This window comes from Tursiops truncatus, chromosome 7, assembly GCF_011762595.2.
Source record: "Tursiops truncatus isolate mTurTru1 chromosome 7, mTurTru1.mat.Y, whole genome shotgun sequence".
Classification (NCBI taxonomy): domain Eukaryota; kingdom Metazoa; phylum Chordata; class Mammalia; order Artiodactyla; family Delphinidae; genus Tursiops; species Tursiops truncatus.
Window position 1 is genome coordinate 25,146,119 of NC_047040.1, and position 22,777 is coordinate 25,168,895.

At 33.4% G+C, this 22,777-nt stretch overlaps 1 protein-coding gene across 1 annotated transcript in view; it reads left to right on the forward strand.

Annotated features, from left to right (window-relative positions):
- Positions 1-22,777, forward strand: part of ERBB4 (erb-b2 receptor tyrosine kinase 4) — a 675,494-nt gene that overhangs the window by 441,763 nt on the left and 210,954 nt on the right. The window contains exons 16-18 of the mRNA XM_033859813.2: positions 7,827-7,959; positions 12,179-12,301; positions 16,934-17,032. Of these exons, the coding sequence (XP_033715704.2) occupies positions 7,827-7,959; positions 12,179-12,301; positions 16,934-17,032 (355 nt within the window). The remainder of the gene's footprint in view (positions 1-7,826; positions 7,960-12,178; positions 12,302-16,933; positions 17,033-22,777) is intronic.

The window sequence follows — 22,777 nt, forward strand, 5'->3', positions numbered from 1 at the left end:
CTTCATAGAGAAGTATTTATGTAATATTTTCTGCTCTATTGTGAAACTAATTAATTCTTAGCATGCTGAACAATTTTGGTAGGTCACAACTGAAATTTTCAGATTTTTATCTTCAATTTTTTAATCCTTTGGCATATTGCTTCAGATTACCATCTGTGTAATGAATGGGTAATAGAATGGAGTAGTACTTAGTGGATTATATATTTTGTAATTAAATATTTACAATTTTCTGTTTCATTAAACATACTTATATATTCAATCTATAAAGATGATGTTAAAAGTGTTCTACTAATATAAACATTAATGATGTTGTATAATAGGTATAAACCACACACACACACACACACACACAAGTCTGAGGACTAAAAATTCATCTGAGCTCTTACAAAGATCTGTTAACAGAGAATTTCTTCCTTATCTAATTCCCTTTCAATATTTCATTTGTAGAAATTCATAGGTATTTGTCAATTATACCTCAGTAAAGCAGAAAAAAATTCATAAGTGTAAAATTCATAGGTGGATTATTTGTATCTTCAGGATGGTGTATTTAATCATGAGAATAGTTGCCTCAAAAATCAAATGTACAGGTTTGTATGCTTTCCCTAAAATTGTGGCAAACAAACAAAAACCCGTAGATAGGTGTAAATATTACTTATAAATAGAAGGAAGGAATTACCATGAAACTATTAGAAATTTTTCTCAGAGCTAATTCTAGACATAAAATAATCCAAATGATATTTACATATTCGTTTAATGGTAATATCTCTTCTGAAATACTTCGTAACACTGTGTTATTGAATAATATGTAACATTTTCATATTGAAAAAATATTGGGGAAAAAATATTTATTTAAACACATGAAGACAAGTCAAGAAATATTTAAATTTAGTTAGGAAGAGGGGCAGTATGTTTTGATTCATTTGCTTCAGCACTCAACACTTCTGGTCATAGTTAAGGTATAATAGAGAAATTGTGAATCCTAATCAAAGGAGAGAGACATACTGTAATACTCTAGGTCTCATCAGATAAAACCTGTAACTGTCAACTGATGTCTACCTCAGAGTCTGACCCACATCACTTTCATTTGCTCAAAAAGAAAAGATGTGTCATATTTATAGAGCAGGTGGAATTCTGGGTCAGAATAAGCAGTTTTCACGAGGGAAAAAAAAAAACATGAATGTGGCTCTCCTTGCCCTAGTCAGTAACCCTTAAAATGTCTTCTGGGGAATTTCAATATTTCCTAGTGTTTCAGGGTCTCTTGTTTCAAATCTGAGCCGCTTTGGGGAAGACTGAACAGAGTAACAATGCAGTAGGGACTATCACTAGAATGACAGATACTGCTTAATTTTGCTTTTCTTAAAGGAAATCCAGTGTTTTTTTAAGCCCCCCAAATCCTCTTAACTGTTTTCTCACTGAAAAAATAAAATGAAACTCAGTGAAGTATAAGATCACTTATAAACTTCAATAAGAGCATAAAAGATTTAATAGACTTAAATCACAGTGAACATAACAATTCAGCTAAAATGATAGTCTGATGAGAATTACAATATTAAGATATAACTAAATACAAAATCAAAGAGTTTATGAGAACCCCTGAATAAATTTATTTTGTATTCTCTACTATAGGTTTTAGGTATTAAAGAAAAATCTAATGAATTGTATTTATCTACCCTAAAAAAATTGTAATGAATCATCTTTAGAAAGACAACATATATAGCTGAAAAACTGATGGACTTGAGATTACAAGATGTAAAATGTTAGCATTACTATTTATGTTTGACCTTGTCTAAGTATCTTAACTTTTCTGAGTCTATTTCTTTATTTTTAAAACGGAGGTTATAAGCTCAACATTGCATAGTTATTGTGAAAATATGCAGTATATGTAAAAAGAAAATTTTAATTAAAATTATACAAGTATTATTAGAATCAAAAGTCCATAGTCAATCTATTTAAATTATTTGAACTTAAGTGTAGTATATAAGACCAAATAAATCTCTGGTTTACCTCTATGAAAGGGGATATTTCTATATCAGGATAGAAAGTCTTTGACATTTTCATTTCAATTAGATTATTTCCCATTGAAAATGAAGTGAATTTTTTTGTGACACTGTATGTGCCATAAAACTCATGAGTACCTAATGGCAGTCAAACCTTGTTTTCCTCTTATTTGGACAGCACTTTTGCTATGTTTAAACTGCTTACTTACATAATTAATATAATATTGAAAATGTCCCTGTTTGCAAAGTTGCATTATTTATCTCAGTTGGCAACTGATTCTAAGAATTTTTTCACTAAAGTGTCAAAATGTTTTTGATCAACTACATTTTTCTTATAGCAAGAGCAAATTAGGAAACGTGAAGTATATTACTGAGGATACATTTAACCTCTGGTTCATGATATAGTCATGCTTTTGTCTGATGGTCAGTGTAACATTTTCAGAGGGAAGATAGGGTACAAGATTATAGCCAATGTTATCTAGTTATATTTTTAAAAGAAAATATAAGATTACAGAGAATCATCACATCTGACTCTAATTTAGGAAACATCCATTTATGTTATATATAGGTTTATTACAGGCAGTAATTAATTTACCTTGCCAGGAAGTGAAACTTGTTAATACTTAGGTAGTCCTGTATGAATGTGTATGTATTTGTTTGTTTATTTATACATATATATGTAAAGACTTGTTATCTTAAGGTATCCTAGATTCTCTAACTTGGGCTAAGTGTTTATTTAAGGATAAACATTTGATTTATTGCTCACAGGGCACTTTTGAGAGTGAATTGGGTTCTACTGGTACTTAACAGTGGTACAAACTGAGACTGTCCTGGCCTACAGGAGGCATATGATTTGCCAGTGCTTAAAGGTATTTGATTTAAAAATACTACTAGGCAGGATCTAGAGGCAAGTGTATCAGATCTCAGGAATCCAAGAAAGATTAGCTGGCTCCTGCTATACTTATTTTTCATTGCCTTACATGAAGCGTGTACTTATGTGTATCTCAGCTGAGTCATCTGATAGAGGCACTGCTCACAACCAGTGGAGGCACAACATAATTGAAGCTCTGACTGGTCTGATGTGAAAACATCTTTCCAGCATGATACAGCACTATAAGGAAAAAGCATGCAGATTTGAAGGTAAACACAAAATAATAATGTTAGAGGCACTATTTTATAATTTTATTTAAACTTTCTTATACAAAAATGTCTGGTTAAAATTATCTGACTAGCCTGCAGCTTTTCTTGTTTGTTTTTACTTCTGTGTAAATTTTTAAAAAATCAGCTTAACCTTTAGTGCCCATAGATAAGCAGTGAAGCAGCCCTAAGTCTGATCCAGCAACTTCTGATGACCCATCTTCAAACTATTTACTTTAGAAGCTTCTAAAAATGGAGGTCTCTGATTTAAAGTCAATACCGTGAGTTACAAACTATGCTGTCAGTGTGTTATAGGGCTGCTGATTGATTCCTTTATCTGTAACCGAAAATTATTCTGTATTTAAGAAATGAAGAAAAATATACCTATATTACAAATTTAAAATCATTTTATTTGGTGAAATTCATATAAAGGAATCCTATAGATTTAGATTTGGTGACTATATTAGTCAAACTACCAGTTTTACCATTTACAATTTTAAAGAAAATACCACTGCATATTTTTTGTAGAATAGCCTGCCCTTGACATTAAATGAAAACTGGTATAATGGAATTGTTTTAAAACCATTTGAGTTTTAATCATAAATTATATTGACTTTACTATATTTTATTTGTCATCTGTTATCTGGAAGGGAACAGATCAATGAAAGAAAATATTTGGATGTTTGTAAAATCAGCTTCCATGATTCTCTCACATTTTATATTCTCCAGTGAGGAAAAGCATGGGTCAACAGAGTAATGAATAATAAGAATACATCTTATTATATGAGTAGTATGGTTTGGGAAGACACTACTCTTCTATATATAACTGTTTAAAATAGGTAACTGCATTCAAGGCAGTAGAGTATAATGCACTGTGTTGTCTCTGAACTTCTGAATGAAATTGTGAAAACCAAGTTACATGCTTTTATATAAATTAGTCAAGCTCATTTGTGATTCAGAACCCTTATTATATCAGTTTCTATGAGTAGACAATATCAGTTTCATTATACTATTTCTAAATCACAGAATAAGATAAAATATCACTTGATAGCATCCTTTTAGAAAAAGCTTGCACTTATCACTTGTCATGTCCTATCTTGTATACTTTAGGGGATCCCAGCGATTTTTAATGGACAGGTAAAAGATAGGAAACAAATAATAATCCTGTTACAGATAAGGGATTACAGAGTACTCGAGGTCTCTTGGTTTTGATTTCATTAATAGTGTCACATTTCAGCCTCTTGGAGGCTACTCTGACTAACATATAAGAGGAACACACTCTTTCAGGAATATAGCCTAGTTGGAAATAGTCAGCATGAGACCTAGGAGGGATATACAGTAATTTAAAAAAGCAACTTAAGTAGCTATATCCCTTTTATCCAAAGGATCCTCATAAAGAGTGAAACATTAACTCTCAGGAAAAAAAAAAAAAATGGACATCTATCCTACACCTACAAATATCTAGGAATCATCAAAACTGCAGGGGGCGTAGGAAATGTGTAAGTAGTGTAACTTCAGATTAGAGTGGTCTTATAAAACATAATGTTAATTATAAGAAACATAGTGGTAATTAAATGTCTCAGACACATTAACCTATAATGAATAGAAAATATCTGCAGAAGCACTTAGATCATAAAAGTGGACAGGGAATAGCAAAATGAATTCTTAATTGAAAAGATGCAAAGTAAACATTCAAAAAGAAAATAAAGAAAGAAAACAAGGCCATTATTGTAAAACTAAGCTTTTAGACAATGATTTATTTTTTCTGTATTTTTCTTAAATTTAATTAACTTTTATTTCAAAGGGAAAATAAATATATTGTAGAATATTAGAGAATGCCCAAAAGTAAAAATACAAAAATAAGAACACTAGAGTCATAGTGTCTTATTGTACATTCTTCCAGATCTTTTTACACACATATATGTGTATGTGTATATGAACTTTTTTCTGATTAAATCCTACTGTTTTGTAACTCAGTCTTTTCAATTTCTGGTCCACGTCTTTACATGCCAACACATTTTTATTTCGTCTACTATCTAATCCATATTCTAATTTCTCAAGTTATCTAAAAAATTTCTGTACAGTTGGCTTGTCCATGCTAGAGTCCAGGCCAGGGTTTCATTTCATGTCTGGTTTTGTGAATATTAAGTCTTCTTAATCAAGATCAGTACCTTTTATCATGATATTCACTCATTAAAGAGAGCAAGCAAGTTTTCTTATAGAACATTGTCCCTTTTCAATTTAATTGGTTGCTTCCTTGTGGTTGATGTTCTTTTTCAAGAGTAACTTTCTCTGGAATAAGAAGAGTTTGGCCTCTTAAAATGTCCAAAAAATCATTTATTTATTAGTTTTAGGTGCAGAAACTCTAGTTCTTTATTTCTTCAGGTTGGTTGTACCTTTATCATTCCTGTAGAGTGGTAAAAGAAGAAAGAAGCTAGAGGAATGCAAGTCAACCAAGGAACTGCTGAGGGAAACTATCAAAACTAAAAGCTAACTAGAAAAATCATAGAAATTACTGTCTATTGAGTTTTTGAATGTTTTATTTTCATTGCCATGACTAAACTAAGTAGTAATGATATGATAACTGATATCCATCCGAATTAGATGAAAAAAAAATAGAGTCAGGGATCTTGTTTTGTTCTATTGGAAGTGATCATTCTTAAAATGAAAAAAAAAAAGAATTTTCTTTTAATTTACAGTGACATTGACAAATATTGTCATAAATACATACCATTTATTCTTTTGAAAAATAGATAAGCAGAGGAAGTTTAGAGTTTAGTTCAAATCCACAATTAAAAAAATACTGGGGACTATTCTCAATCATACATAAATCCTTTGCAATAAAAAATTGGGCTCAGGAAACAAAAATACAGTTCTTTTCATAGTAGTGGCTTTTCAGGGATGTGTTAGGCAGTTGAGCTGAAAATTATGCCTTGGGTTGAAAACTAAAATATTTTCTGAAATACATATAACTGGCATACCAAAAATGTGATCTTACACACACCAAAACACATCACAATTATGAGTTTCTTTCCGTACTTTAGTTAAATTTTCTCAGCATAGATTTTTAAGTCTTTAGAAAATTCCATTTAGGAAAATCTAGTTGAATTATAGCAACATTTCAGTATGCTGTAGGACTTTGAGCTGTCAGGAAACAACCTTTAGGATGAACTACATTTTAAGGTTTCTTTGCAGTTTTATATGACAATAATATAACAGTTATAATGTTTAAAAGACATGACTTAATTTATAGAAGAAGTTACCCAGATTTTTTCCCAGAGCTCTTTAAAATTTAAAAATTCTATTTAGGATCATCTGCTTTCGTTATTTCCAATCTGTCTTTGAGCAAAAGTTTACCTTTCAAGAACAAGTAATTTTTTTTTTTTTCTGAAGGAGGGTAGCTGTATAGAGTAGGTTCTTCTATAAATAGGAATATAAAATATAAAACACTTTACTATGGAAAGCATGAGCATTCAGGGAGTTATTTTTTAGTTTTGATATCTATCATGACTTCATAGTCAACACCTATGTGTTTTACTCTGAACGACTTGCTATGGCATATGAAATTAATATATTTCAGGGCTCTGACTACAGAAAGCTCATAGATACTACTCTACTCTAGAACAAGAAGTTAAGACCATAAACATTACTTTTCAAGCAAGCAAAAATTTATCTTAGAAAACAAAAAGTGATCAGTTTCAAAATTATACATTAGCTAACAATATATTAGAGAAACATTTTAAGAATAAAAATCTCCAATTTCTTCCTAATCCCTTTTTAATACTATTTACATATTTTTTTTAATACTTAGTGTGTAGACATCTTTCATGGGTATATGATGCTTATTCCTGCTTTTAATAATAATGCTTACTCCAGTCATCATAACTCTGAAAACCCATCTGACCCAGTCTTCATCTTTCTCGTACCCTTTGTCCCAGCAAAGTTGCCCTTGCCAGAGTTTGAAATAGCACTTTTGTCAATGCATCTCTCTGTTGATATCTCTATATACCAGAGGTGTGGGGTTCATAGGTCCTCAGACCACTCATTTTTGGTTTAGAACAGTAGTTCTCAACTGGCAGTGATTTTGAAAGACGTTTGACAATGTCTGGAGACAGTCATGACTAGAGGATGGAGGTGTTACTGGCTTGTAGTGGATGGAGACCAAGGATGCTGCTAAACATCCTAAAATGCAAAAGACAGTCCCCAGAATGAACAAGTATCCAGCCCCAAATGTCAATAGTGCCACTGTTGAGAAAGCCTGCTTCAGAGAAAACGTTGAAAATAATATTATAAACCACAACAATACTATTTAAATGCATTTCTACTTCTTTATAGATAAAAGTAAAATTAAAATGATTTAAAATTATCCTATATCAAAAATTTGGCATACATTCTTCATCTTGTTATCAAATTTTACATTTTTTCATCAAATGGCATGTTGTGGCTGCTCATCCCCAAAGATTAGTTGTCTGTGCATGGTTTATTACTAAAAAACAAAGCAAAACAAAAAACAGGTACAGTTTTTACCATGAGAAAAGTTTTGTGAAAGCTTTAATGCATTTTTAATTTGCATTTCTTCTAATTGACTAGACTTGTGATATGTGGATAATGGCTTGTCCAACTGCTTTTTCCTCTTCCTCTGTCTTTTCTCTCTTCATACTTTTGTTTTTACTTTTCCATTCTGGTTGGCAGGACTCCTCTAATTGCAGCTGGAGTCATTGGCGGGCTCTTCATCATGGTCATCGTGGGTCTAACATTTGCAGTTTATGTTAGAAGGAAGAGCATCAAAAAGAAAAGAGCCTTAAGAAGATTCCTGGAAACAGAGGTGAGGTGTTCATTTCTTCTCTTCAAGTGTTTAGGGATTTTCATTAGGTTTAGAAGGTTTATATACTTAGTTTTTTAATCCAAGAGAAAATTCTATTCAATTTCCTGCTGAGGGTTTATATTTTATAGTATCGTATACAAAGTTGATGGAAAATCAGAGTATATAATAAGTGTAGTCAAGGCAGGCTCATGGCTTGAAGAGGGCAAATAGCAGGGGTCGAGGAAATTATCATATTGGGCCAGATCTGTTTCTTTTGGAGACAGGGGTCCATTAACAAGCTCTAGGATATACAAGTAGCAGAACTAGAAAATATCTGAGTCAGAGAATATCTCAGTAGCAGAACTAGAAAAATGTTAGAAAACAATAGAATTTTTTTGGTTTAAAATAAAGCCAGATTGGCAAGCAATTTATGCTTTAATTAGGGCCATTAAATTGCTGGCCACTGATCTCATTATAGCAGCAGTGAAAAGATGAGCTTCAGGATAAAGCTTAGTTTTGTAATCACATAGGCCTTATCACACTATTTATGAGGTACATTTAATATTATGCATGTTAGTTATTGTGAATATGTAAATTATCCATAAAATACTATAATTTCTTTTGTATTGCCACACTGAATTCTCTAGCATGCAAGTTGATCGTTTTCACCATAAAGGTTATAGAGGAAAAACAATTGCAGAAGACCATGTGTTACCATATCCTTCTCAACTCGAATCCTACCTCTTTCTCCTGATACACGTATCCATGCCTATCTGAACATTTCAGAGCAAATCTGTACTGAGACAGTCTGCCTTCTTTGCATTTGTTTTCTGTCTCACTGTCAGTGTGACATTTTGACTTTTCCTCTTAACACTGAAAGGAATGGGAATATTCATTCATTCATATGTTTCTCACACTGGTAATGAATTAAATTTTAGCTCTCTTCCCCCAAAAGTTAAATCTGGATAGAATTATTTGAAAGTTTCAGAAAGCTACTATACAGTTACATATAAGAAGATACTTCTAATGATTGAAGTTATCTGAAATTAAATGGGCTGTCTTATCAGTAGACACGTTCAAGCATAAAAATGGTAGTTATATACACAGAGTGAACATAGTAATGATTCCAACTTGAACTGGATGTTACAAAAGATCAACTTGATCACTTTCAGCCTTGTACATGTGAACATGAATAACAGTTTGGGCACAGCCCATGTGCTGTGCATATTTTCAGGTTAGCTAGGATGATGGAGACAGGTAGAATTCTCCCTTATGGACAGCTTGGAGCAGTCACTGAAAGAATTCTGAAAAGTGAAGTAAATAAACTAGAGTTGGAAAGGAATTAAAGGTTTGGAATAGCAGTGGATATTTAGGTGATTGAATAAATAGAAGACAAATTCTGTCTCTTAACTATGTGTAGGAAAAGCTCATTGCTATGAAAATAGTTGTTTTGTTTTGTGCTGTTAATATGGTGCTTTCTAATAATGCCCTCCAAATTGACATTTCATTACTAAATAAACACATACTGATTGGTTTTATAAGCATATTCTATTTTTTATAGAAAGTTATAGCTTAGGACTAAATTAGCTAATTGTTGAATTCTCATCTTTCTCTCGGTAAGAGTAAATAACCGTGATTTCCTACCATCTAAATAGAAGAGGAATTTTTAACAGGTTCAACTTAAATTCTTAAATACTGAAGCTAGAAATCTGCCTCAGATGTGAAAACTTTGTCAAAACATGATATGTTGTTGGAAGATTTTTAAAATTGATACGCTTCACAAAATCATGTTGACCCAGATTGTCTTTTTTTCTGTTGCATGCATAAAAGTAGAAAATCTTTTTTTCAATATACGCTTATTGAGGTGCACTATAAGCTTGATACTTTGATAGATGCTGTGATTTAGAAATGTATTAATGAGATATAATCCTATCCCTTGAAGAGTGACAGATTTGGTGCCTATATTATGGCAGGTAATATTCCAGAGTTTTCCACCTACGTATATACCATTTCATCCTTTAACAATCTTCTAAGATAATTATTGGTATACCAATTTCACAGATGTGAAATGAAGGGCCAGGAAAGGCAAATTGCGTTCTAAGCCTGTAAGTGGCAACAATGATATACAAACCCACAAATTTAAACTCAATTGTCTTTCTACCATACTGGGTCATAAAATAAAACTGTGCTCTTTTAATGGTATAATACTCAAATTCCTGGGGAAAAAATGTGTTTGTAGAAATAAATTGAATGATACTTAATAAAATTGCGGGTAGAATTGTAAAGTTTTCAAAATATGAAATTATTGCACAGTATATGCCTATATATAATACATGTATATACATTTTTAAGTCTATCTAGCCTAAACTGCTAAAATCCAGTCCCCAATCTTGCATATGATTTTTGTATGACTTTTATATATGATTGTAAAGTTTTATAACTTTTAAACTTTTATAAAAGTTTCTTACTGTATACATAGTATGTGTATCAAAATCTATGAAAGAAATTCTGCACAGCAGGATTCAAATGAATGCGATCCTCTGCAGGAGATTTTTTTCAGATTTGTTAAAGAATTGTGTGACTCTTTCTGAGATTTATGGGACTTGAATGCAGTTATATGCATTATTACAAGATAAATTTGAAATTGAAATAAAAGTGTATTAGTTGCCAGACTGTTAAAAAATAGCTTAAGAATATTATAATTCTTATCACCTTTCCCAAATTCTTGCTAACATCCCTAAACTTTACCTACATTCAAGATTCTGTTTAGCTAATTAAGTAGACCATGATGTTCACAGAAGCATGATAATAATAACCAAGCTGAGGACCGCAGTGCAGTTAGCCTTATAAACAGACATTTTGAAATACTGTGGTGGTTTTCAAGACAATGTGAGTAGGAGGAGTAGGCCTTAATTATTTCCTTATGCTGAGGGAGAACAAGCTATTTGTCTGTGTTTAAAGTTTAGTTCTTTTATTTAACTTAAAAATAAATTTTAAAAAAGCTCTTGTTTCTCTGACTTGCCTTTTTCCTCAAGCATAGATAAAACTCTAAAATTTTAACATACAGTATAAACTTTGTGGTACCCAGAGTCTCTCTTCTGTCTACATTTTTGTATTCACATAGTCAAGAAATTGGCACACAGTTACATATCTTTCTCCTGCTTACCCATCCTCTCTGGAAATGGCATCTAAACTATGACATCTAAAATTATCAGCCTGATTTTACCCCTTTTGGCTACCCAGCCCACTTTAGGAACTGGTATTTCCCACTCTAATCTCACCCTTCAGACCTGTCCTTCTCCCTGATACTGTGTCCAAACTGTTCTTCCTGGTGGCAGTGTCCTCCCCCATGTCCATCCATTTTTATTATCTCAAGACCAATTTTAAAGTTTTCCTCCTTTTAGGAGCCACAAAAAGCAAACCTCACTCCCCAGTGGTTATTTTATTCCTCTGCATTTCATAGAATTCATTTATGATCTAGAATCAATTCATAGCATTTTAGAATTTTTAACCTAGAAGGTGCTCTAGGGCCTTGCTACTTAAATGTGTTCAAGGACCATCATCATAAAGAGGAATCTCCTGGAGTTCTGTAAAAATGCAGATTTCAGCCTCAAATCCATATCTACTGAACCAGAATCTGCATTTTAACAAAAAACTCTGGTAATTCATATGTACATGAAAGATTTAGAAACACTGTCTTGGTATAGTGACATTGTGCTAACTTGTTTTCTTCTCTTCTGACATGTCTGTCCTGACTTCCCTGCTAGGTATTAAATGATAAGAAGGTAGTTTTTTAATTTTAAAAATTGTATTTATTTAATTTTTATGTATCGAATTTCCTGAAATGAAAAAAAACTTTGATAGAGTACACTGGCATAAGTAAAATCTCTAAGTCTTAGATGAAGTTTTCCAAAAAGAAGGAGCATGAAAAAGTAGAATTAAGAGCCCCTAATTAGTCTCTAAATTTCTATAAAAAGTGGGAAAAAAATCCCCTAGACTAGTATGCCTCAAGGTAGGTATACATTTGTTACTTGTGTTCACCCAGGTGAATAGCATGAGAAGAGAAAGGGTAGGGTCAGAAGGAATTGTGAGTGATCCATTTGACAAACATATTGTTTGTCAAGGAAAAGTGGTCTTGTGTGTGTTTTCTATGTGTGAGAAAGTGAACCAGAGAGAAAAAGAGAGGAACACTGATTGTTGGATCGAAAGTTGTGTAACCTGTACTCTTTTTGCTTTGTAGCTGGTAGAACCCTTAACACCCAGTGGTACGGCGCCTAATCAAGCTCAACTACGTATTTTGAAAGAAACTGAGCTCAAAAGAGTAAAAGTACTTGGTTCAGGTGCTTTTGGAACTGTTTATAAAGTAAGTAGAAAATAACACATACCATCAGTTATTTTCAGTTTTGTTTCAGACTTGTTTTAAATAATAGTCAAAGTTATTGTTCTAGCCAACCTAACTCCTCTTTAATATTCAGAGAGGAGAAATCTTTATAGTATTGAGAAGTTGCTGAACAAATGAATTCATTAATTTTTATTGACTAAACTGGGTTGGATACAGTTATGAGAAAGCAGGAAACAAGGATGCAAAGCCAAAATATTGTTCATTTTCTGAATGCCTTCTGAGGTCCTTTTGATATCATCTCCCTTTGGCAAATTTGTTCTTTTCCAAAATACCCAGATCCAACCCATTTACCTTTACCCCTACACAGGAGGAGATCCCCGAGAGACCTGGGCAATGTGCTTTTCTTTCTTTTCTCTAAGTTCAGGTTAGCTAGAAGGAGAGGGTGACAACATGGGTTTTTAATAAGAGAGATATTTCTGGAAAGGGAGAGCTTGAATGATGGCATTTGCATGTTTACTTATTTAACTTAATTACAAAACCAATTCAAAGGCCAGGCCCAAGGTTAATTGTGGTGAAATTTATTTTTAATGGTAAACAACAAGAATAAGAAGCTCTGTTGGGATAGTACTAAATCCTTCTTGTAATGTCCATTACTTCAATTCCCAAAATTTGCTTTAACAAGTTTCTCAAAGCTATATGCAAGCCTACATTTTTACAAATATGTTGGCTAAAATATGTAAGATCTTAAGAACTTTACATCTTAAAATGTTATTTTCTTATATTTAAGACAGATTTATTTAATGGAAATTATTAACAATTGGAATATAAACCTTAATTTTCTCTCTTGAATTTTCCAAAAATAATGTAATCTCTTTAAAATAAAACTTTTATTCTATGGTCAAAATGCAAAAGTTTCTTAATCTTTTGTTCTGCATATTTTGTTCAATTAAATTCAGAATTATTAGCTGATATTTTTTGACCCACCTCCTAGAGTAATGAGAATAAAAACAAAAATAAATGGGACCTCATTAAACTTAAAAGCTTTTGCACAGCAAAAGAAACCATAAACAAGATGAAAAAGGCAACCCTCAGAATGGGAGAAAATATTTGCAAATGAAGCAACTGACAAAGGATTAATCTCCAAAATATACAAACATCTCATGCAGCTCAATAACAAAAAAGCAAACAACCCAATCCAAAAATGGGCAGAAAACCTAAATAGACATTTCTCCAAAGAAGACATACAGATGTCCAACTAACACATGAAAAAATGCTCAACATCACTAATTATTAGAGGAATGCAAATCAAAACTACAATGTGATATCACCTCACACAGGTCAGAATGGCCATCATCAAAAAATCTACAAACAACAAATGCTGGAGAGGGTGTGGAGAAAAGGGAACCCTCATGCCCTGTTGTTGGGAATGTAAATTGATACAGCCACTGTGGAGAACAGTGTGAGGTTCCTTTAAAAACTAAAAATAGAACTGTCATGTGACCCAGCAATCCCACTACTGGGCATATACACAGAGAAAACTATAATTCAAAAAGACACATGCACCCCAATGTTCATTGCAGCACTATTTACAGTAGCCAGGACATGGAAATAACCTAAATGTCCGTCAACAGAGAAATGGATAAGGAAGATGTGGTACATATACAATGGAGAATTACTCAGCCATAAAAAGGAATGAAATTGGGTCATTTGTAGAGACGTAGATGGACCTAGAGACTGTCATACAGAATGAAGTAAGTCAGAAAGAGGAAAACATATTGTATATTAATGCATATATATGGAATCTAAAAATATTGGTGTAGACAATCTTATTTACAAAGCAGAGATAGAGACACAGACAAGACACAGATGTAGAGAATAAACGTATGAATACCAAGGGGGAAAGGAGAGTGGGATGTACTGGGAGATTGGAATTGACATATATACACTATTGATATTATGTGTAAAACAGATAACTAATGAGAACCTACTGTATAGCACAGGGAACACTACTCAGTGCTCTGTGGTGACCTAAATGGGAAGAAAGTCCAAAAAAGAGAGGATATATGTATATGTATAGCTGATTAACTTTGCTGTATGGTAGAAACTAACACAACATTGTAAAACAACTATACTCCAATAAAAATTAAAAAAAAATATATTAGCTGAGTACCTAATTTGAATATAAACTATTCTAGGCTGACTTGATACCTTCTAGTCTTCAAATCCTTTTTCTGTTTAAAGAGACACAATGTATCCTATCTGTTTCTCTATTTATATTGTGCTAGGAAAAAAATGGACTTCCATTTTAAAAATAACTCAATCTTGGCATGTACCTTGCATATAGTCATGGTTGTATTTTTCAAGATGGTACGGTCTGGAAATTGAATTTTATTTTAAATCATGAATACCATATAACTCAAGACTAAATATTATCTAGTGACCTCAGAAGGTAAAATATTAATAATATTTTATTATTATTTAATAATAAAGCTTTATTAATATTTTTAACAACACTTATTTGCCCACTGTCCAAGAGTGTTGCACATGTATTGAAATTACCTCTATTAAAAGCTTATTGAAAGTTCCATAAGTATGTTTAAATTTATGCCTACAGTGTATATTGTTGACCCTAAGTTTTAATTAATATATTAGTTCTTACAAGGACATACTGTCTTTAAAGAACTATTCTTGACCACAGAAATTCAAGTTGGCTTAGCCAATTACTTGGTTAATGCTTCCTTCTGGTTGAAGATACACTGTGTTTAAACATAAAAGATTTGAACCAATATCATGGTATCAGCATAGTTGAACTGTGGTCTGATGGAGCCTGGAAAATAATGACTATACTAATTTAAAAAGCAGTGCAAATTAATTCACACTGAATGTATATTCTTATTTCAGAAGTATACTTTAGGAATATTTTAATATTGATGCTATATCTTTATAAGGTAACCCCCTCTGTTGTTACTTTTTTAAATAACGGTAAGCCTGTTCTCCACCCTAGTACCATCAAAAAGAAAATGGGTCTTGGGCTTTTTTTTTCTCATTTTTACGTTAATAATTTACAAAAAAAAAATATACTGCAGGGAACTTGGCTTATTATTGTGCATTTGACATATAGCTTTCCCTATTCACTCTAAGAACATAACCCTTAAATTCACCTTCTAAAGGTTAAAGTCTTTTTTCTTTATTATTTTGACTTTTTAATAATTCTTGTGTTTAGGTCTTCTATTATTACTACTTTGGATAACACAAATACATATGTCTTAGCATAGAAGTACTAAGTGAAAAACTTTTAAAAATATTTTCCTTATAACTACAACCAGCTGATATTAAGAAAAACAGGAAGTGGAGGTGTTCTGCTCAGGAATAGTAGACTTTTTTTTTCTTCCTTTCATTTTAATGTTAAAACTGTCCTTAGAAGACATTTTTGATGTCAAGGCTAATAAATTAAAATTTGAGATTTTTTTTTTACATGTAACCTCATATCTGCTTCTGTGTTCCTTTGGGACGATACACTTAAAAAAATATATTCTTGTATATTCTATGCATCCCTGTATTACCAGTATCATTATCCTCATTCAGATGATTGAATTATTTACTCAGAAATGCTGTTATTTAGCTAAAGTTGTACTTTACCCAAACCCTGCCAACTTTATACTTTCCCACAATGCACAGGTCCTGTTTGAATATAATTATGTCTCTAGAGGAAGAGAGAACTTTCAGTGACTAATATAAATATTTTGTATTACTTCAGAAATAATAAAAATCCTTGAATATTAAATAATATAGACAAATTAATATGTGCTCAATACTCCCTAGTACTTGCCTTTGAAAACTATTAATTCTTTTTTTTTTTTTGTGGTACGTGGGCCTCTCACTGTTGTGGCCTCTCCCGTTGCGGAGCACAGGCTCCGGACACGCAGGCTCAGCGGCCATGGCTCACGGGCCCAGCCGCTCTGCGGCATGTGGGATCTTCCCGGACCGGGACACGAACCCGTGTTCCCTGCATCGGCAGGCGGACTCAACCACTGCGCCCCCAGGGAAGCCCTGAAAACTAATTCTTATACAATCAACCTTAGAAAATTAATTCTTAAATCAATCTGAATTTTGATACATAAGAATATGCTTTTTTATTTCATTTTATTTTTAGTTGCAGAATAATTAGATAATATTAAAGCTGAAAAGAACCTCCAACATTAATTACCCCAGTCTTCTAAACTACAAATAAGACAATTGAAGTTCAAAAATCAAAACAGCTTTCTCAAAGTTGTGAGAAGTTGATGATATCATCCAAGTCAAATATTATTATTATTTCAATGTTTTTTCTTTTTCTTCTTCTTTTTTTTTTTTTTTTTACTATTCAAAGCCTTTTTCATGTACACAAATTGAACTTGATAATAGCGTAAACACCTTGAAAGCAGAATACATATATGATCCACCTTCAGGTAATGAAAGCAGAAAACAAAGTTGCTGAGTAATTTGTAACATATAACAGGTGCTTGAAAAACATTTGTTGATTGAATGACAAAATATGGAACTTCTAAATTATTTTTTAAGGTATTAATAGGTCAAGTGTTTAATCAAATTTTGTTTCTGGTCTAAATGTTGTATGTCTTAATATAGATTTAATGTGACTTTTTTCCTCCCAAGGGTATTTGGGTCCCTGAAGGAGAAACAGTGAAGATTCCTGTGGCTATTAAGATTCTTAATGAAACAACTGGTCCCAAAGCCAATGTGGAGTTTATGGATGTAAGTACAGACAGCAGGCAATCACGTTTTTATCCATTATTAATAGACTGCTTTTAGAATTCAAAAAAAAAAAAAGACTCCAACTTCAAAGTGTCTTCTCTGGAAATGGTATAATCTTATAATTAAAGGCTTGAGCAAGGGTCAGCAAACTTTTGCTTAAAAGACCAGAGAATAAATATTCAGGCTTTTCCTGCAATGTGGTTTTTGTGACAACTACTCAACTCTCTCCTTTTAGTAGATAAGCAGCCATAGACAATTAAAAAAAAAAAAAAAAAACACAGGAATGGGCGAATGGGTATGAATGTGTTCCAGTAAAACTTTATTTACACAAGCAAGCTAAAAGCCAGATTTGGCTTGCTGACCAAATCCTGCCCTCAACGGCCATGTGTTTAACTACTATGCCAGACTGCATTTGAGAGTAGTGACGATGATTTGGAAAATCAGACTGCTTTATTTTATTGTTGTTATGATATATTACTTGAAAACATCAATCAAGATTAGTTTTGATAGTGAGTTAGTTGCTGTTAAATTTAAATTAGGAACCCACTAACTCAGATAATTACACATTGAAACTTGTTTTTTTCAATTCATATTCATAAGACAAGACCTTATAGGTAAAATACTCCAGAGTTCTGAAGAATGAAAGTACTTTATAAGGTCAACCAGAACTTTAAGATTTCCCCTAGCAATAATTGTAGATTGAGCTGCTCAGCAAATTTCAGAAGGTACAACAAGTGAAACTATGTATGTAGCATGCTGTTATTTTTTCACATTCAACACAAGATATCTTGCCAGAGGTGCTGTCAAAGACCCATATGTATTCTTTCTCTATCTTTTAGCATAATGTCTTCAGTAATAAGAATGATTTTGATTTTCAAATGACCTTCATATAAAAGAATATGCACTTTGATTTTTAAAAAGACAAATTGCTATGTTTTTCTATCCTTTTCTCTTGTACGCTCTTTTGTAAGTTTTATAGGAGCTCAGTTTGTGGCGCTGGATAATTTATTTGGGTCTAACGCTATACTCATCTTATATAGGGCTACTTTTAGTTTAACAACTTATTGGTCGTTATACAATAGGGCTGATAATTTAAGTGGGACCAACCTGTTGCTCTGATTGGTTGGTGCAGATGCCGAAAGCTCTGTCTCTGTGTACCAGTGCCGAATCGAACCTCGGAGACAGAGTTTGGGTGAAGAATAGCTTTATTGCTGTGCCTGGCAGAGGGACACAGAGCAGGCTCTTGCCCTCAAAACTGTGTGTCCCAACCCCGAGGGTTTAGTGAGTTTAGTGAGGAGTTCTATAGCAGTGGTTCAAGGGTGGGATTGCTGATAAGATTAGGGTGTGTGCAGGGCCTCCTTTCCTTTAATCTGGCCTCAGTTGGTGTCTTGAAGAGCTTTTCTGGTTCCTTTAATCTGGAATGAAGAATGCTAACAATTTCCATTTGTTGGGGGTTTTCTTTCTGTAAAGAGCACAAAGATATTGTTATTTGTATCCCAGGACCCTATTGTTTCTTGCCTGCTCCTTCCTTGTCTCTGAATCCCCTCCCTTCCCTGATTAACAACTGTTTGAACCTGCCCTTTGGAACTCAGGGAAGGTCACTGAGGCTGAACAGAAAGGCTCCAGATCCCAGGAGCCCACAGTGTCCCCCTTGGTTTCAGTGCTGTGTCTTAACAGTTACTAAATATTTTAAATATGATTCTTGCTGCATATCTATCAACACCTATCTAACAGACATTGAGTCCAATAACTAAATAATGTTCCTTCTGCCGGTCTCTAAAATTTCTGACGCTCTCTACAGCCGGTTCAAATATTAAAATGTAAAACAAGCTTTTTTCAGTGATGTCACGATCAATTTGATCTTGATCATAAGTATAAATTTGTGAAGGGAACTTTCAAAGAAGTAAAAATGATAAAGAAAAAAGACAATGAGTAGAAACAGTGTAGTTAATATGTAAAACTGATAGTAAAAGATCTTGCCCAGTCTAGACAGCAGCCAAAGCTGAAATTCACAAGAATGCTAATAATCTCTGCTGGAGGCTTGGACAGCCATTTTTGTCATATTTCCATGGAAACAGACTGGCAAAAAGGGGTTAAGAGGCTACAAAATAATCACCTAGGAGAGAAGCTTTGAAAACCTCATCATGATTTTGAATGACTATTTGAAAGCTCCTAACCCCGTCCATTTTTTCTTTTCCCTCATCTGAAGTCTATTCCCATGGAAACAGGAGTGGGGATGGCAGCTTGAAGTTACAGATTTCTGCTGAAATTTAGATGAAGCTCTGATTGAGCCATGAAGGCATCATTTTCCTAGATGGTTGATAGATCTGGTGACCAACAGACTCTAAAGAGTCTGATCTTCTTAAAAATGAAAAAAAAAATTAGGGAAAATATTTTGACTGCACCTTTCCTACCTGGTGAATAACTGCTAGAAGATTAACAGATTGATGAACTGCTGTTGGCAGAGTTTCAATAAATATCAAGCAGAAACACTTCTTACTATTTTCTCAACTTTTAAAACATTAGGATAGCTTCACAACAATTAAAATACTGCTGAACTGGAAAAATTAATGGTGAATTCAGTATTTTAAGTAGGCTGGTATAACTTTAATACAAACATATACCTACTTTTCATACCTACATTTTTACCTCATCTATTATGTGTGAAGATCATTATAAGTGCTTAAATAACATATCAAACCACAAAAGGTCTATGTTAGCAAAATTATTTGCAATTTGGACCTAAGAATTGAGTTGAAATTGCAAATATTCTCAGGGTTATTAAGTTAAAAGTCATGTTTGACATATGTCTTAGTTTGGGCTCTTCCAGAAGCAGAAGCTGACCCTGAGACAAGGATTTGAGTGAAAGTATTGATAGTTTCTTTTGGAGGTGAGGGACTCATCAGTAAGGGAATATGGAAATGAGACAGGAGAATCAGTAAAGTCATCTGCCTTCATGAGTGACTGGAGCTTCTTTCCATTGGAGAGACTCTGGCAGCCAGTGTAGGACGTACACCTCCGAGTTACTCTCCTTAAAATGTAAGGGAGATGATGAAAGGACTCCAGCTGTCAGTCATTGGTTGAGAGCAACTGGGAGAGAAAGACATTTATTCTCCTGCATATGCTACCTGCAGAGTGTGGCAAAACAGGCTTCAGTAGCAAGAGAAAGCCATTAGGCAAAGAAAGGCAGGAGGAAATCAACTAAGGTACAGCACTATGGTAGAGTGTTCCAAGGATAACTTTCAAACTAAAATAACTGCAACCATGCCACATGTCTCCTTTGCAGACTGGTTATGTGTGTATTAGTATTAATATGCATGTATGTGCCTGTGTTTCATATCATTGTATAGGAGGAAAATACAGCTTCCAAAGACAATGGAAACTGCATACTTTTATTAAGCGTTAGACCTTTTTGCTGCCCTCCCTCCCTGCAGCTTTACTCTTAGGGTAGAATATTCCAGATTTAATAACTACTACTACTAGGTTTATCAGATATAGCTGTGACTCACTTGTTACAATAATGACAAACATGCAACAACTTAATACTCAAAACTCACTACATCTACTACTTCTATTGATATCCAAGGGCAAAGGAGAGGACTTTTATATTTCCTTAGAATTTTTACCATAGGCAAAAATAAATAAGGAGCAATTTGTGTTCTATTAAATGCTACACTAAAAGCAAGAGACGGAGGATTTGGTCACAAGGCTGTTACTCAGCTCACCTAAGTATGTCTAATGGATTCATAATGATGATAATAACACACTGCTAGTGAGTGGCCAGTACATTCTTCATTCACATAAAGGAAGATCACATTGAACATTAAGAAAATGACTCTAAAGGTCCACCTTCTTAAGAAGAATGCCTACATTTATGCACTCTCCTAGTTCTTGCTTCAAATAGCACCATTTCATTGGGAAAACACGGGTGTTTTTTGTCTCTTCTTTGTTTTTAAATTCATCAAATGATGCACAACAGATACTTAAAAAATGATGCTATTGAGCAAGATCCCTGGAATTGGGGACCCTGGTCTGGTCAAATCAGACAGGCTCTTGAGTTTATCTGAGCTTCCACTACTCTGTTTTTTGTTTGTTTGTTTGTTTCCCCTGATATTTAAGCCCACTACCATTTGACATTATTTTATTTGCCAAGGAAGTGCATATATCTTTAAATGTTTTACTTAATTTATGTTTTCTTAGAAAGAACTAATCTAGGATAAAAGAAATGCCATAATTATCCTAAGTTCCAGTGACTGATCAATAATACTTCAGGTTAGAGAGAACTTGAATCTTCTTGGCTTCAGTTTCAGCTTTGCCACCAAATCAACCACATAGTTCATGAAAAGGTGCTGCAAGGAAAGGTGTTTCAGATCAGCCAACCTTATTGTGTAAATGGTAATTTTCTTATTAAAAGAAAAATAACTAGTTTCCTTCTTCCTATACAATAGGAACTTTTATCTTACACAACAGTCGTTTTATTGTTTTCTGAAGATGTGTCCATTGTTTCTGTTACTCTTCTCTGTATTGTCTTTATGATACTCAGTGTCTTAGTGAGAGCTGTTTCAACTCTTGTTGCTGCCATATTAGTGGGGTGAGACAAACAATTTTTTGGTAAGATTTACATTTTCTCCTAGATTATAGCAGATTTACAGAACGATTGGAAAAGATATTTTGTTCTATAACATTATTTTCACATTACAATATTTTCATACATATGGCTTCCCATAGTTAACAATAACTCTTAGCTAGATCCTGTATTATACTAATAGTGGATTTTTTAAAATGCATATAATTTAATTATATTATATCTTTAGGCCTAATAGATTTTGCTAATTTGCATATATGAATACAATTCATTCATTTCAGAGGTGAAAAACATAAAATTCCTTTTTATTAAAAGCCCACTACTTACATGTCACAGGATTCTATACTGCTTGCATGATTTTTTTTTTTTTTGCGGTACGCGGGCCTCTCACTGTTGTGGCCTCTCCCGTTGTGGAGTACAGGCTCTGGACGCGCAGGCTCAGCGGCCATGGCTCAGGGGCCCAGCCGCTCCGCAGCCTGTGGGATCTTCCCGGACCGGGACACGAACCCGTGCCCCCTGCATCGACAGGCGGACTCTCAACCACTGCACCACCAGGGAAGCCCTGCTTGCATGATTTTGAAAAATTGGTTAACCAATCCTTTTTACGTTAAGAAAAATTATTGCTAAAGTAATTAAGAAAAGTTTTGGATAGTTGTTTTGCTTTTAAAAATAAAGCAATAACTTCAGAAAGAGATTCCAAACTCCATTAGAAACAGAATTTAGTCTTCCAAAACTCTACTAAAAAGAAAAGAAAAAAAGTACCAGTAACTAGAGTAAATCACTTCTGTTATAGTTATTTCATTGGCCCTGGTTCATGTCCTGTTAGTTGTAGAGAACTCGGTCTGAAATGGCATCACATCTGAAATCACTCAATCAAACACCTAATTCTCCAACTATATTCTCCTTTCCCTCCAGTTCTTTTCCTATAGTAACTACTTGAGAAACATTTAACCCTTTTTGATGTCTCCCATTCATTGACTCTTCGCTGTTTCTCACTATCCCTCAGCTGCCACCTGTCCTCGCATCCCTTCATAATAATCTTGAATTTGTGGACCATCTTATAATCACATTATTTTTTTAAAATTTTTTATTGGAGTATAGTTGGTTTACAATGTTGTGTTAGCTTCAGGTGTACAGCAAAGTGAATCATTTATACATAT